The sequence below is a fragment of the Mya arenaria genome, chromosome 8 (assembly GCF_026914265.1).
Source record: "Mya arenaria isolate MELC-2E11 chromosome 8, ASM2691426v1".
Taxonomy (NCBI): domain Eukaryota; kingdom Metazoa; phylum Mollusca; class Bivalvia; order Myida; family Myidae; genus Mya; species Mya arenaria.
In genome coordinates, this window is record NC_069129.1 from 41,600,928 (window position 1) to 41,617,911 (window position 16,984).

Here is a 16,984-nt window from a genome sequence, read left to right on the forward strand (position 1 = left end):
CTAATAAGGCAAATAACTCATCATTTAATCATTTTAGGGTTGTGACCTGTTTTTGATAAAGAACGTCAACAATTTGCATGCATCAGTTTAGGCTTGTAGTGTTCTGGTATATAACTTGTGTTATGACTTAAAGCACTGAAACACCGGGGGGCACACTTAAACCATGTATTCCGGGTTTGTAGGCAAGATATGTATGTATTGATGTAAAAAAGTGACTTATTTTAATCGTAAATTTCGAAATGTAGGACAACTTATGCCAAAGGTACTCATTGATATGCATTTTTTATTGTCAAGTCAATTTCAAAAGTGTACCAACAATTATTAATTTTTCCGTTTACACTTTTTGACCAGGAAAACATGATATACCTCCGACCCTCTGAACATGCTGAAAAAATGTTGTCGTTTCTAACTTTATTACGGCTAGTAGTAGGATTTATTATTGGTCTCAGATTATGGTAAAAAGAAACAAGTTGGGGCATTTTTTTGTGAGTGGGTCATGCTGCTTCAAAACACAAAATAGTTTTAGGTTGGCCTTAGATGTCAATACAAAAAGAAAGAGTTTTTGATCAATAGATTGTGATAGATTAAAAGTAATCTACTCAGCTAATTGAATGTTCTAATTGAATGTTCTAGTTATTGTAATTAGAAGGTTATGAAATTGATTTATAAAACGAACTGCTTGAAATATAATTGGCTAATGTAAAATTATACTATTGTTAAACAATTTGTCTAAAACAAACATATAATTGCTCATGAAGTAATTATTTTCATTCGTTAATTGTGATCAAACAGGACAATTACTCATTATAAATGGGAAAAAGAATTGACAAAAATGACCCGCCATAATTTTTCTCCTTTTATGTTCACTAATGACATGATCAAATATTATAAAACTAGTGTCAATTGACTATAAACATTGGTATTGAAAATAAAAAAATGGTAACATGAGTATCAGGTATGATGGGTCATGAGTATTAGGGACTTTTGGGACATGAGTATTGGGGACTTTTTCGACATAAGTATCATGGACTTTTGGGACATGAGTATTGGGGACTTTTTGGACATAAGTATCAGGGACTTTTGGGACATGGGTATTAGGAACTTCTGGGACATGAGTTTTAGGGACATTTCAACATGAGAATCAGGGACTTTTGGGACATGAGTATCAGGGACTTTCTGAACATGAGTGTCTGGGACTTTTTGAACATGAGTATCAGGGACTTTTGGGACATGAGTATCAGGGACTTTTGGGACATGAGTATTAGGAACTTCTGGGACATGAGTATTAGGGACTTTTCAACATGAGAATCAGGGACTTTTGGGACATGAGTATCGGGGACTTTCTGAACATGAGTGTCTGGGACTTTTTGAACATGAGTATCAGGGACTTTTGGGACATGAGTATCAGGTACATTGGAACATGGGTATCAGGGACTTTAGGAACATAAGTATCAGGTACATTGGAAAATGGGTATCAGGAACTTTTCGAACATGAGCATGAGGGACTATTGGAACATGAGTATTGGGTATGTTGGGACATGGGTATCAGGAAATTTTGGAACATAAGTATCAGGTAAATTGGAACATGGGTATCAGGGACATTTTGAACATGAGTATCAGGGACTTTTGGAACATGAGCATGAGGGACTTTTGGAACATGAGTATCAAGGACTTTTGGAACATGAGTATCAGGGAATTTTGGAACATGGGTATTTAGGGACTTTAGGAACATGGGTATTAGGGACTTTTGGAACATCGGTATCTGGGACTTTTAGAGTATGGGGTATGTTGGGACATGGGTATCAGGAAATTTTGGAACATAATATCAGGTAAATTAGAAAATGGGTATCAGGGACTTATTGAACATGAGTATCAGGAACTTTGGGACATGAGTATCAGGGACTTTTGGAACATGAGTATCAAGGACTTTTGAGTATCAGGGACTTTTGGAACATGGGTATTTAGTAGGGATGCAAACGAATATTCGAATATTCGATCAAACGTTTGGTATTCGAATGTCAAAATCGGTATTCGAATATTCGAAAAAAGTTCAATAAAGAGAATAAAACACATTTTGCTTACAACGCTGATGTTGTTTATAAAGTTCGTTTGTCTTGTTTTTACAACGATTGGCCCCTTATGCCAGAGGTGTGAATGTGATGACTAGACACGCGTCATGTGCCATTTAGGTACATAACGCCGGGTACTATAAAAGGTCCCCCTACTTTTACAACAACTAGCTAGGGATCGGCTTTAACACCAATGTATTGTCTTGGCTGCAACTACTGTACAACAAAGCGCAAATGGAAGTGATGATATGAATGCCATGGGCTACAAAAATGTTGTTGCATATATGTGCTTTTTAAATAAACTGTTTCCATGTTTCGATACAATTTTCGTGCTTTGAAATGGATTTTAGGATATATTTCCTCTCTTGTTGTACAATAGCTGAGTCCAATGCACTTATGTTTTCGTTTAATTATTTTACTAGAACCGAGTTGGTTTGGGGTTTCCATATCTTTATTTAGTCAATTTAGAGGTCAATCTCAGAACAAGGCTGATTATCCTACGGAAAGACCCTCCATAGGCGCAAAACACTGTTTGACTAGGAATCCATCTAATTTCACATTGTTTACAAAAGGCAGCGGAATTGAATTATTCAATTTGTTGTTTATAATGTTTTGCTTTTTTCTTCCTGAAAATGGAGAATTTCAAAGACTCATTTGGGGAAATCAGGGTCCGTTGCGCGTACTGGCTACGACAAAGTAGGGTAAAAAACGCCCCGGCTATTGCTTTAGCGAATAATAATAATATTTAATACATCTTCTAAAATACGTATTTCGGTAATCGAATATTCGAATATTCGATCGAAAGAATTACCGAATATTCGAATATCAATTTTGCCATTCGTTTGCATCCCTAGTATTTAGGGATTTTAGGAAAATGAGTATCAGGGACTTTTGGAACATGGGTATCAGGTACATTGGAACATGGGTATTAGGGACTTTTTGAACATGAGTGTAAGGGACTTTTGGGACATGAGTATTAGGGACTTTTCGAACATGAGTATCAGTGACTTTTGGAACATGAGTATCAGGGACTTTAGGAACATAAGTATCAGGTACATTGGAACATGGGTATCAGGGACTTTTGAAAGATGAGGATCAGAAATTTTGGAACATGAGTATCAGGGTATTTTTGGAACATAAGTATCAAGGACTTTTGGAACATGAGTATCAGGGACTTTATGAACATAAGTATCAAGGACTTTTGGAACATGAGTATTAGAGAGTTTGGGGACTTTTGAAACATGAGCATTAGGGACTTTTGAAACATGAGCATCTGGGACTTTTGAAACATGAGTATCAGGGACTATTGGAACATGAACATCAGGGACTATTGGAACATGAGCATCAGGGACTATTGGAACATGAGCATCAGGGTTTTGAAACATGAGTATCAGGGACTATTGGAACATGAGTATTAGAGAGTTTGGGGACAAAAGAAAGCCAGCCTGAACTTGCCGGGGTAGCAAAACACTCTTGATTTTTTTATAATGACACCCTACTGCCTTCATGAAATACATATATATATATATAAATATATTTGTTCAGTTGCATTCATATTTTGATGAATGCAACATCTCCAAAATACCTCTTATCTTACAAAAACAATGCTTATGATTGGTCAAGTTATGGGGGGGGGGGGGGGTGAAATGCATGTGACATTGATGAAACAAGGTTTAATATACTAAGTTTCATTGTCTGAGAAGAGTTTTTTCAGTACTGTAGTTGGATTGTCACAGAGAAACTGCAAATTACAAATGTAGATATAACCTTTAAATATTCATTTGTGTATGGAAACATTTGCCCTTTTGTTTTTTTAAATTGATGAACCTGCAATAATAATAATAGTTATAATGATTATAATAGTAATAATTATAATAATGATAACTGTAATGATAATAATAATAAAAATAATGATGATGATAATCATCATCAGAAAAGCTTTATTTCGATGACTGATTCCCATAAGTAGATGTATGTATGTAAAAAGGTTATTATTTTTCCTATTACAGGGCTTTGTAGAAGACATTCTGTTCCAAGAGACATTAGAAAACATGGAGAAATGTGAGCGGAAAGACGGCACAGTTGCCATGGTGGGTAGCCGGCAACAGTTTGGAGCACACAACAAGAACTGTTGTTAATTGTTTTATGAGCTGTCAATGCCTAAACATGCTACTAAAGGAACAATATTCAAATACAGATGATTTATTATGCCCCCCTTCGAAGAAGAGGGGTATATTGCTTTGCACAGGCATGTCGGTATGTCGGTCGGTTGGTTGGTCCGTCGGTAGACCAAAGCTTGTCCGAGTGATAACTCAACAATTCCTGGACGTATGGTCATCAAACTTCACATGAAGATTGGGCCTGACCAGTAGATGACCCCTATTGATTTTGGGGGTCATCGGGTCAAAGGTCAAGGTCACAGTGACCTTTAATGGTAAAATAATTTTAAAGCTTGTCCGAGTGATAACTCAACAATGCCTGAACCAATGGCCCTCAAACTTGACATGGAGGTTGGGCCTGACCAGTAGATGACCCCTATTGTTTTGGGGGGTCATCAGGCCAAAGGTCAAGGTCACAATGACCTTGAATGGTAAAAGGTCGTCCGAGTGATAACTCAACAATGCCTGCACCAATGGCCCTCAAACTTGACATGGAGGTTGGGCCTGACCAGTAGATGACCCCTATTGTTTTGGGGGGTCATCAGGCCAAAGGTCAAGGTCACAGTGACCTTGAATGGTAAAAGGTCGTCCGAGTGATAACTTGACAATGCCTGCACCCATGGCCCTCAAACTTGACTTGGAGGTTGGGCCTGACCAGTAGCTGACCCCTATTGTTTTTGGGGCTCTTCGGGTCAAAGGTCAAGTTCACAGTGACCTTGAATGGTAAAAGGTTGTCCGAGTGATAACTCAACAATGCCGGCACCCATGGCCCTCATAATTGAATTGGAGGTTGGGCCTGACCAGGAGATGACCCCTATTGTTTTTGGGGGTCATCGGGCCAAAGGTCAAGGTCACAGTGACCTTGAATGGTAAAAGGTTGTCCGAGTGATAATTCGACAATGCCTGTACCCATGGCCCTCATAATTGAATTGGAGGTTGGGCATGACCAGTAGAAAACCCCTATTGTTTTTGGGGGTCATCGGGCCAAAGGTCAAGGTCACAGTCACCTTGAATGGTTAAAGGTTTTCCTTGTGATAACTTGACAATGCCTGCACCCATGGCCCTTAAACTTGACTTGGAATTGGGCCTGACCAGTACATGACCCCTTTTGTTTTTCGGGGTCTTCTGGCCAAAGGTCAAGGTCACAGTCTCCTTGAATGGTAAAAGGTTGTCCGAGTGATAACTCGACAATGCCTGCACCCATGGCCCTCAAACTTGACTTGGAGAATTGGCCTGACCAGGAGATGACCCCTATGGTTTTTGGGGGTCATCTGGCCAAAGGTCAAGTTCACAGTGACCTTGAATGGTAAAAGGTTGTCCGAGTGATAACTCGACAATGCCTGCACCCATGGCCCTCAAACTTGACTTGGAGGTTGGGCCTGGCCAGAAGATAGTCCCTATTGATTTTAGGGGTCATTGGGCTAAAGGTCAAGGTCATAGTGACCTGGAATGGTAAAAGGTTATCCGAGTGATAACTCGACAATGCCTGCACCCATGGCCCTCAAGGTTGACTTGGAGGTTGGGCCTGGCCAGAAGAGGGCCCCTATTGATTTTAGGGGTCATTGGGCCAAAGGTCAAGGTCACAGTGACCTTGAATGATAAAAGGTTGTCCGAGTGATAACTCAACAATGCCTGCACCCATGGCCCTCAAACTTGACATTGAGGTTGGGCCTGACCAGTAGATGACCCCTACTGATTTTAGGGGTCAAAGGTCAAGGTCACAGTGACCTTGAAAGCGACCTCGACAATTCCTTGACCTATGGTCATCAAACTTGACATGAAGGTTGGGCCTGCCCAGTAGATGACCCCTATCGACTTTGGGGGTCATCAGGCCAAGGTCAATGTCACAGTAACCTTTAACGCAAAAAAGTTAACAAATCTTCTCCCACTGATATCTCAACAATGCCTGAACCTATGATCATTAAACTTGACATGGATGTTAAGCCTGACCAGTAGATCACCCCTATTGATTTTAGGTTTCATAGAGCCAAAGGTCAAGGTCACAGTGATCTTGAATGGTAAAAGGTTGTCAGAGTGATAACTCGACAATGCCTGAACCCATGGCCTTCAAACTTGACTTGGAGTTGCATCTGACTTGTAGATGACCCCTTATGATTTAAGGGGTCATTGGGTCAAAGGTCAAGGTCACAGTGACCTTGAACGAAAAAAACTTGTCTGTGTGATAACTTGACAATGCCTGCACCCATGGCCCTCGAACTTGACATTTAGGTTTCTGGTGACCAGCTGATGACTCTGGATTTTGAGTTCATAGAGTCAAAGGTCATGGTCATAACACACTCTATCCTCACACTTTAATGGTCATAATCTGAAAACTGCCTTAATGGCAACAAATCAGCTGTCATTTCGGTCCATGCATATTTCATTCAATTGTCCATATAATCCTGACAACATGGCGCTCAGGGGGGGCATAATGTTTGACAAACATCTCTTGTTTATTATGCCCCCACAAAGTGGCGGCATATAGGGTTGCCCTTGTCCGTACGTACGTACGTACGTACGTACGTCCCGAAGATTGTTTCCGATCTAATTCTTGAAAACCGTTTGTCCAATCCTCACCAAACTTTAAACACATGTTTGTGACCATAATATCTTGATCAAGTTCGATAGTCATGGAAATCGCTTTAGTCATTTAGGAGTTATGGCCCTTTTTTGCCAAAAATTCCCGAAGATTGTTTCCGATCTAATTCTTGAAAACCGTTTGTCCAATCCTCACCAAACTTTAAACACATGTTTGTGACCATAATATCTTGATCAAGTTCGATAGTCATGGAAATCGCTTTAGTCATTTAGGAGTTACGGCCCTTTTTTGCCAAAAATACTTCAAAAATATATGTTTCCAATCTAATTCTTGTTTTTCATTTATGTTAAGAGTTATGAAAAAGTGTGTCCCCATGCTTAAAATTATTGGTACATTCTAATATTCATACATGACATATTTCTGAGAGGCTTCCCAGGGGATTTTGTTCTGAATCCCAGGGGATTTTGATATTGGACCAGGGGATTTTTATAAAGTGTAATTAAATGCAATATTGACATGGGATATGGCATGTATGAATATTGTGAGTCAAATATTTGTATTGGTAATTGAAACAAGAACATGATACCCTCTTTGATTATAGATATAAATACTTGGTATTTATGAATCTTATTATTTGCAAATGAGTTTTTGAGACTAAACCAGAAAAAAATATTTCAGTATTAAATGAATTATTTTGTTATTCTTTTATCATACTTGTATATAATATATTGGTTACTGCACCCATTAGCCGAGATATTGTAAATTTACCCAACGATCACAAAGTGCAAGTTGGGTGAAGGTATTGTTTTAAAGCATGTAAGTTTGGCTTATTGTCAGACAACTGTCAAGCTTATCAAGATTTGCATGCAATAATGAAAATGTGTATACTGAAGTAACATCTCAATTCATTCCTATGGTATTTATTACACATTAGCTTCTGATAAGAGAAATTATTGAATGAAAATAAAAAAAAAAACTCTGGGAGATTGTGCAAAGGTCGGACATTTTATCAATTTTCCACATCTCTATGTTATTTGTTTTCAGGTTTGTGGGATGGTATATTTCTCCCCCCAAGTATCTGAGACTCTGCTGTCCTTCTTTACAAAACCTCCGCTAGACGCCTGCACTTACTTTGGTCTGGACAGCGGTGAACCAACCATAAAAGTATGTAATCAGTGTGAAAGACAAAATCCCCAAGCCCCTTCCTGGATTAAAACCCAAGCCCCATCCCTTGACAAAATCCCAACCCATATTCCTGGACAAAATCCCCTACCCTATCCTGACAAAATTCTCACCCCCTTCTCAGAACAAAATCTCTACTTCTATCCCGAACAAATTCTTTTACCCAATCCTTGGACAAAATCCCCTTCCCCTGAAAAAATCCCTTACCCCATCCCTGAACAAAATCCTCACCTCCTTCTCCAAACAAATCCCTATCCTCCCCAGCAAAATTGTCTACACAATCCTCGTACAAAATCTCTGCCACATCCCTGGACAAAATCCCCTAAGAATCCCTGGAAATCTACCTACCCAACATCCCAGGACAAAATCTCATACATGATCCCCAGACAAAACACCCAACCAATTCCCTGACAAATTACCCTACCCAAATTCTCGGACATATTTTTCACTGCCATCTCCTGACAAAATTATACACACACCCTCACCGAACAAAATTCCCCAACCCCCATCCCCTGACTAAATTCTAGCCCCTATCCATGTACAAATTTTCCACCCTCATCCCATGACAAAATCCCTGTCTCCGAACACAATCCACACCCTCGTCTCCAGACATATTTCCAACCACAATCCTCAGATTAATTACCTACCCTTATCCCCTCACAAAATCCCTCACCCATATTAAAAGACAAAATCCCCAGCCCCATCCCAGAACAACATTCCCACCCCCACCCTAGACAAATTCCCCATCCCCATTCCCAAATTAAATTCCAACCCCCATCCTAGAACAAGGTCACCACCCTCATCCCCAGACAAAATCCCTTTGCACCAATTTTAACCAGGTACCGCGTCATTCAGGCGGACAGGAGGCAGGATCAAGGTCATTGTTATGAGAAATAGAAACATAGTTAGTACTAAATAACTTAAGTTTGGGTTGACATATCTTGGCTAATCTTGGTATTTAGGAAGAGTTAATGGAGACCTTAGGGTCCCTTAGGTCAAGGTCACTGATACTAAAAATAGAAAAATGGTTGAAACTAAATCTCACAATGAAGGCTGAAGTTCTGTCAATCATAGAAATCCTGGTTTCGTCACATTGCGGCATTTCTTGTTTGTAGATTGTTATACAGTAAGTATTTATCATGATGATGGCATTGCAAATTTTACATGAAATAGATAGCCCAAACCTTGTAAGATTGAAATATTTTCTGTAATCTTTAGAATAGTAACATGAAAAGTTTTCTAGTTTTTAGTTTTGCAGTAAGTATTTTATTATTTATTGAAATGTTTATGGAATACAACTGCCAATTTATTCTGACCATCCATTTCCTTTTGTGATTTGACTTAAATGATTCCAGCTGTCTCTATTCTTCGATGTGATGTTGCCAATGTGTTCAGGGGTGAATGCGCGAGAGTTCCGGTCTGGTGCACGCAGTGGGAGTTATGGGAAGGATGTTGCTGTGAGTGACATAAAAACGATGCGGGCAGCTAGAACCATTTTGTGGGAGGATCTACACAAGTTCAAAATCAAGGCCTGTAAGTTGCAATCTCAATGTCGGTCAAAATATTCTAAAATACCTAAGCCGTACTATGATGCTTAAAATCAATGTCATATCATAGTTTGATATAAGGTTTTCTCCATCAAATTTTATGGAAAGGTGAAAAGACAGTCATCACAATTCCAAAATTTATATAATTGATAAGTCTTCCTCTGATATCAATCACATGTGTTCACGTATCCCACTGCTTGTTTTTCGGGCACAATACAGGAACTTAAAAGAAACATTCTGTAACAAATTATACTAAATGTTTGTTTCCCATGTTTAAGATATACTTAATAAGGGCAGCTGTGTTTTCTTGCTCAGTACAGGAACTCAAATTGAACATTATGGAACAAATCATACCAAATGTTTGGTTTTCTCATGTTTTAGGTATGCTTGAGAAGGGCAGCTGTGTTTTCCCAAAACAATACTCAAACTCAAATAGAACATTATGGAACAAATCAAACCAAATGTTTGTTTCAGGTATGCTTGAAGAGGGCAGCTGTGGTTTTCCTTCAACAATACAAGAACTCAAATGGATCATAATAAAACAAATCAGTTAAAAAGAATTCTCCCATGTTTTAGGTATGCTTTAGGAGGGCAAATGTGGCTTTCTTTCAACAATACGAGAACTCAAAGGGAACATTATAGAACAAATCACACCAAATGTTTGTTTTTCATGTTTTAGGTATGCTTTAGGAGGGCTACTGTGGCTTTCCTTGAACAATACAAGTACTCAAATGGAACATTATAGGACAAATCACACCAAATGTTTGTTTTCCCACGTTTAAGGTATGCTTGAAGAGGGCACTTGTGTATTCCCTCGCACAATACAGGAACACAAACGGAACATTCTGGAGCGAAGCATGGAGACATGTTTTCCCGAGGGTCAGTTGATATGGAACAACATCACTCATTCGCACATCAAGGTTTGTGTAATAGAACCTTGAAATAAGTTTTATTTACGGTTTTAATTATGATGCCAGCTTTAAAATATTGTTTGTTCAAGTGGGTCTATTAATCTAGTGAAAAATTACGAAGATTAGTTGTTGTTGTACAGTAGTTGTTATTGTAATCAAAAGAGTTTTTGCATCCCATAAGTAAAGATTTGAGTAAAACCCAGAAACCAGAATATTCACAGTAAGCTGAGCGTCAAGTAATATGCCTTGACAAATACATATGAGCTTTGGTGGTATTTCTTAACTATTCATTTATTTCCAAACAGAATCAAGCCAATGTAGATCCATCGTCAGTGATAATCAACAGCCTTCTGCATGAAAACGTGTCCGTGGGAACAAAATGCGTCATCTCACACTCACACATTCAAGGGGACGTCATTGTGGCGAAGGATTCTGTCATAACTGGGCTAGTTACAGGACCTGAGGTATAAAGTATGAATTAACGCTTGGACAAAAAATTTAACCCATTATTGGAATAAGCAAAGAAGGATTTGCTCATGATGTCAAAATTGGCTCATGATGTCAAAATTGGCTCATGATGTCATAATTTGCTCATGATGTCATAATTGGCTCATGATGTCATAATTTGCTCATGAATTCGTAATTGGCTCATGATGTCATAATTGGCTTATGATGTCGTAATTGGCTCATGATGTCATAATTGGCTCATGATGTCGTAATTGGCTCATGATATCATAATTGGCTCATGATTCATAATTGGCTCATATCATAATGGGCTCATGATGTCATAAATGGCTCATGATGTCATAAGTAAATGTGACATTTGGACAGATGGCACGTTTGCATTCACGAGCATTGTGCAGCATTAAAAAAATATTCTTAGTGTTCCTAATGAATGTTTCATTAAGCTGGGAAGGGTGGTCATTATTAGAGGTTGTGTCGAAAAATAACGATGACAATCTACATGGATTTATGTTAAGTTTTTTGTTTATGACAAAGATGCACTCTTACTCCCAAATAAGATTAACCACAATTAATAAAATTGTTTTAATGTACCAACAAGGATGAATAAATGTCGAAAAGAATGTTTTTTATGAAGGATACTGGGTTTAATTTGAAAGGAAGGTGTAGAAAACATGGTATTTCTACCTTATGAGACGATAGTAGATCACAATAAATCTTTTAGCATTCACCAATCATTTAAAAAAAAATTGTATTCAGGTAATAAATACACAGTTACAATCTTGTTATTATTATTTAATATTTTCCATTAATGCATTATTTAGGAAGTTGTTAAAGGTGTATCATTCAAAATTTATGTTTTTTACATGTGTATGTATTGATTTTGAATAAGAGTGTCACTTTAAGTGCTACTCCAAAAATTCCACTTGACATAAAAATTATATTTGTTTTACAGTTTTCAAGCAGAGTGGAGTTTGGGGAAGCAATGATTATCCAGTGCTTCAACATTTACCTGCCGTTCCTTGGGCGATCCATGTACGTTATGACCACTCATGGCAGATTTGACAACATTCAGGTAAAACTGGACTTAAAACTGCACTCTCACAGATTTATCATTATTACAACTTTTCAATTTTTTGTCTTGGAAATAGCAAATTTTTGCATAAATATCTGCAAACCAATGATAAAATATTGCTGACAAAAAATCAGATCGCGGATTTTCGCAAAAATTGGCTCGTTCCAAGACAAAAAATAAAAAAGTTGTCCAAACGTTCAATCTGTGACAGTGCAGCTTTAGAAAATAGATTGGTATTAAGGAATAATTGCATGTAACTTTAAATATTAGGACGGTAATGATGTTTTTAAATGATTACAAAATGAAAAAAAGAAAATTAAAATGAGAAAAAGTGTTGAAAATATATTAGTCTAGACCAATTTTATAATGGCAAATTCGGGTCTTAAGTAAATAATTTTTAAATATTTTTGTTAAACATGTTAAGGAAACCAATTATATCAATTCTAATTTAAAAAAGTTATCAACACCATAAAAATGCCAAAATAAGGATTTTGCAAGTGTGAGGCTGTTAAAAGGACTGGGATGATAAGTATATCACTGGTCATATCATATAATAACTTATAATATCTAAATATAAATATCTAAAATACTTCTTTTTATTAATTTTATGTAATGAACATACTGTTATGCTAAAAAAATATGTACTCTTCCTTATGTATCATATGTGAAAACTTTCAGAAATATTTAACGAATACTGGCTTTAAAATTTAAGTACACAAGTAGGCCAAGGGACCATATCCACTAACATCTTGCGTTGAAGTTTAAGACTTGGTCTCAAAATCTTAATATTGATGCTGAACATTCCTGTATCTGTCACAAATAATCTGTTCTACAACCAGGCAAACATCTTTTGTCAAAATTTGTACATTTTTTGAATCATTCAAGAATTCAGTTAGCCTTAAGTCTTCAACTCAGAATTAAGATTTTAGTGAATATGTACACTATATTTGAATTTATAATAATCTAATCATTTCATTTGTACAGAGCCCAATGTGGAAGAGCACTAGCAGCTTCTGTAACGACCCCTGGATGTTTATGATGAACCGGACAGGCATTATCAAGGAAGATCTTTGGGGTCAGGACTGTGTAAGTAATACCTGTTACTTCTGTAACGACCCCTACAAGCATTATCAAAGAGGATCTCTGGTGTTGGGATGTGTAAGTAACACCTGCAACTTCTGTAACGACCCCTGGATGTTTATGATGAACCAGACAGGCATTATGATGGAAGATTTGTAATGAAACTTGAAAGATTTTTTTTTTTAAACAACGTCATAATTTCATTTTGATTTCTTTTATTTTTTTAAAATTAAAGTTGGGGATCTTTCTACCTGTTGTTATAATTATAACATGTACACTCTAATACAGCATTTATCCAAGCAAGTTAAATAAAGGAGTGTAATGTCAACAGGAGACAGATGATCAAACGATCGAGACGGCATTGTTGTTTCCCGTCTTCCATGCAATAGAGAGGGTTGGGCTTACGGAGATACTCTGGCTCCAAGGAGTCATACAGGACAGCGATGATAAACACATACTCCGCAGGTAGATGGATTAATCATATTATTACACTGTCATTTATTATTGAACCAGACAGGCATTATCTAGAAGGATCTCTGGGGTTAAGACAGGCATTATCTAGGAGGATCTCTGGGGTTAAGACAGTATTAAACCAGGCAGGCATTATCTAGAAGGATCTCTGGGGTTAAGACAGTATTGAACGAGACAGGCATTATATAGGAGGAATTCTAGGATTAAGACAGTATTGAACGAGACAGGCATTATCTAGAAGGATCTCTGGGGTTAAGACAGTATTGAACCAGAAAGGCATTATAAAGGAGGCTTTCTAGGGTTATGACAGGCATTATCTAGGAGGATCTCTGGGGTAAAGACGGTATTGAACGAGACATGCATTATCTAGAAGGATCTCTGGAGTTAAAACTGTGTTGAACCAGACAGGCATTATATAGAAGGATCTCTGGGGTTAAGACAGTATTGAACCAGGCAGGCATTATCTAGGAGGATCTCTGGGGTTAAGACAGTATTGAACAAGACAGGCATTATCTAGGAGGATCTCTAGGGTTAAGACGGTATTGAACCAGACAGGCATTATCTAGAAGGATCTTTGGGGTTAAGACAGTATTGAACCAGACAGACATTATCTAGAATTATCTCTGGGGTTAAGACAGTATTGAACCAGACAGACAATATCTAGAAGGATTTCTGGGGTTAAGACAGTATTGAACGAGACAGGCATTATCTAGGAGGATATCTGGGGTTAAGACAGTATTGAACGAGACAGGCATTATCTAGGAGGATATCTGGGGTTAAGACAGTATTGAACAAGACAGGCATTATCTAGGAGGATATCTGGAGTAAAGACAGTATTGAACGAGACAGGCATTATCTAGAAGGATCTCTGGGTTTAAGACTGTGTTGAACCAGACAGGCATTATCTAGAAGGATCTCTGGGGTTAAGACAGTATTGAACCAGAAAGACATTATAAAGGAGGCTTTCTAGGGTTAAGACAGGCATTATTTAGAAGGATCTCTTGGGTTAAGACTGTATTGAACCAGAAAGGCATTATCTAGGAGGATCTCTGGGGTTAAGACAGTATTGAACCAGACAGGCATCATCTACATGTAGGTGGATCTCTGGGTTTAAGACAGTATTGAACCAGACAGGCATTATGTAGGCTTTATCTAGGAGGATCTCCGGTGTTAAGACAGTATTGAACTTGACAGGCATTATCTAGGAGGATCTCTTGGCTTAAGACGGTATTGAACTAGACAGGCTTTATCTAGGAGGATCTCTTGGGTTAAGACAGTATTGAACCAGACAGGCACCATCTAGGTGGATCTCTGGGGTTAAGACAGTATTGAACCAGACAGGCATCATCTAGGTGGATCTCTGGGTTTAAGACAGTATTGAACCAGACAGGCATTATCTAGGCTTTATCTAGGAGGATCTCTGGTGTTAAGACAGTATTGAACTAGACAGGCATTATCTAGGAGGATCTCTTGGCTTAAGACGGTATTGAACTAGACAGGCTTTATCTAGGAGGATCTCTTGGCTTAAGACGGTATTGAACTAGACAGGCTTTATCTAGGAGGATCTCTGGGGTTAAGACAGTATTGAACCAGACAGGCATCATCTAGGTGGATCTCTGGGTTTAAGACAGTATTGAACCAGACAGGCATTATCTAGGCTTTATCTAGGAGGATCTCTGGTGTTAAGATAGTATTGAACTAGACAGGCATTATCTAGGAGGATCTCTTGGCTTAAGACGGTATTGAACTAGACAGGCTTTATCTAGGAGTATCTCTTGGGTTAAGACTGTGTTGAACCAGACAGGCATTCTCTAGGAGGATCTCTGGGCTTAAGACTGTATTGAACTAGACAGGGTTTATCTAGGAGGATCTCTTGGCTTAAGACTGTGTTGAACCAGACAGGCATTATCTAGGAGGATCTCTTGGCTTAAGACAGTATTGAACTAGACAGGCTTTATCTAGGAGGATCTCTTGTGTTAAGACTGTGTTGAACCAGACAGGCATCATCTAGGTTGATCTCTGGGGTTAAGACAGTATTGAACTAGACAGGCATTCTCTAGGAGGATCTCTTGGGTTAAGACTGTGTTGAACCAGACAGGCATTATCTAGGCTTTATCTAGGAGGATCTCTGGGGTTAAGACTGTGTTGAACCAGACAAGTATTATGAAGAATTGTTATTTATTGTTAATATTTAAGTATAATTTCTTTGATGTGTTTGTCAAGTTTAATATGTCTAGATGTTGTCAATGGTCTCAACACTAACTTGGGCATTGTGGTACTGCAGTTTCTAAAAGGCATTTACTTATGGCATTAGTGTTTCGTGCCAACAGAATAGGCATTAACAACAGCATTTCCAGATGAGTCACTTGCGACAATGGGCCACATTTAGATCTTTACCTGTGTAGGTTATGTTAAGTAAGATATGGTGTTTCAATAGAGCCTGATCAATTACATATTTTTAAGAAATTTAATCACAAAATGAAAATGAATAATCCTTGAAATATATTTGACTAGAACATAGTATCTGTTACATCTGACAGAAGATTATTGCATGCACTTTGAAGATTTTTACAAATTGAAATTGATTATGTGTTTCTGGTCAGGATCAAAAAATAAGGCTCTTGATAGCTCTCTGGACTAGTCACACATGATATATATTATTATTCTTACAGCTCAGCTTTTTCATCCTTACACCAGATGAATGTTACTTTCAAAAGCACTGTTTAGAGGCATATATGCTTTTCAAGTGTTTCTTTGTTTTCAGGTGGAAAAGTTCCTGGCGTCTTAGCTTACGAGACATACAGAAACTGATTGATTTTGAAAAGGAATTTAATGCAAGAAGGTGAATGGCTTCAATCTGTGAAATATATGATAAATATTTTGTCTTAGATTGTAAGTTTTTAGATTGTCTGTTTTTCAAAGAAGAAAGTTGAGGGGTTGCCATGGCCTTAGTGTTGTTACTGTCATCATCACTGTCGGGGTTGTGCAAAAACGTTATTTCTATGCTATGACTCAAATATCATTTATAATATTTAAATGAAATTTTGTACACATGTTGCCATAGACAATATGCATGTATGTTTTACAAGGCCCATAACTCTGCACACCATCACATATAAATCTTAAGTGTTGGCTATAACAGTGAAATCATTCAGGATAATAGTATGAAGTTTGGTACGAATGTTCATAATGAAAACATGCATAATGTGTTCAAGTCTGCTAAATCTGTCTTAAATATTTCTTGGGTTACGCCTCTAGTTAAATGAGAAAAGAGACAAACATTAACATGTCTCTTCAATATTTGTTAAATAATTAGTATTAATAATTCAGTTGTATTAATGTTCTAAACACGCTAAAAAATCTCTAAAAAATAACATGTCAGTTTGGTGTTTCACTCTATCTAATTCGATTAATTGCAAATTCACATTATGAATATGCGGAATATAATATTAAGATAACTTGATTTTCTAACAAAGACCTTAATTGAAT

General features: G+C 37.6%; 1 protein-coding gene across 1 annotated transcript in view; it reads left to right on the plus strand.

The window, feature by feature from the left end:
• Window positions 1–16,984, plus strand: part of LOC128242830 (L-fucose kinase-like) — a 41,092-nt gene that overhangs the window by 10,216 nt on the left and 13,892 nt on the right. Inside the window, exons 8-16 of the mRNA XM_052960183.1 lie at window positions 4,079–4,159; window positions 7,812–7,931; window positions 9,305–9,482; window positions 10,280–10,416; window positions 10,713–10,871; window positions 11,825–11,944; window positions 12,929–13,030; window positions 13,356–13,489; window positions 16,260–16,337. Coding sequence (XP_052816143.1) covers window positions 4,079–4,159; window positions 7,812–7,931; window positions 9,305–9,482; window positions 10,280–10,416; window positions 10,713–10,871; window positions 11,825–11,944; window positions 12,929–13,030; window positions 13,356–13,489; window positions 16,260–16,337 — 1,109 coding nt within the window. The remainder of the gene's footprint in view (window positions 1–4,078; window positions 4,160–7,811; window positions 7,932–9,304; window positions 9,483–10,279; window positions 10,417–10,712; window positions 10,872–11,824; window positions 11,945–12,928; window positions 13,031–13,355; window positions 13,490–16,259; window positions 16,338–16,984) is intronic.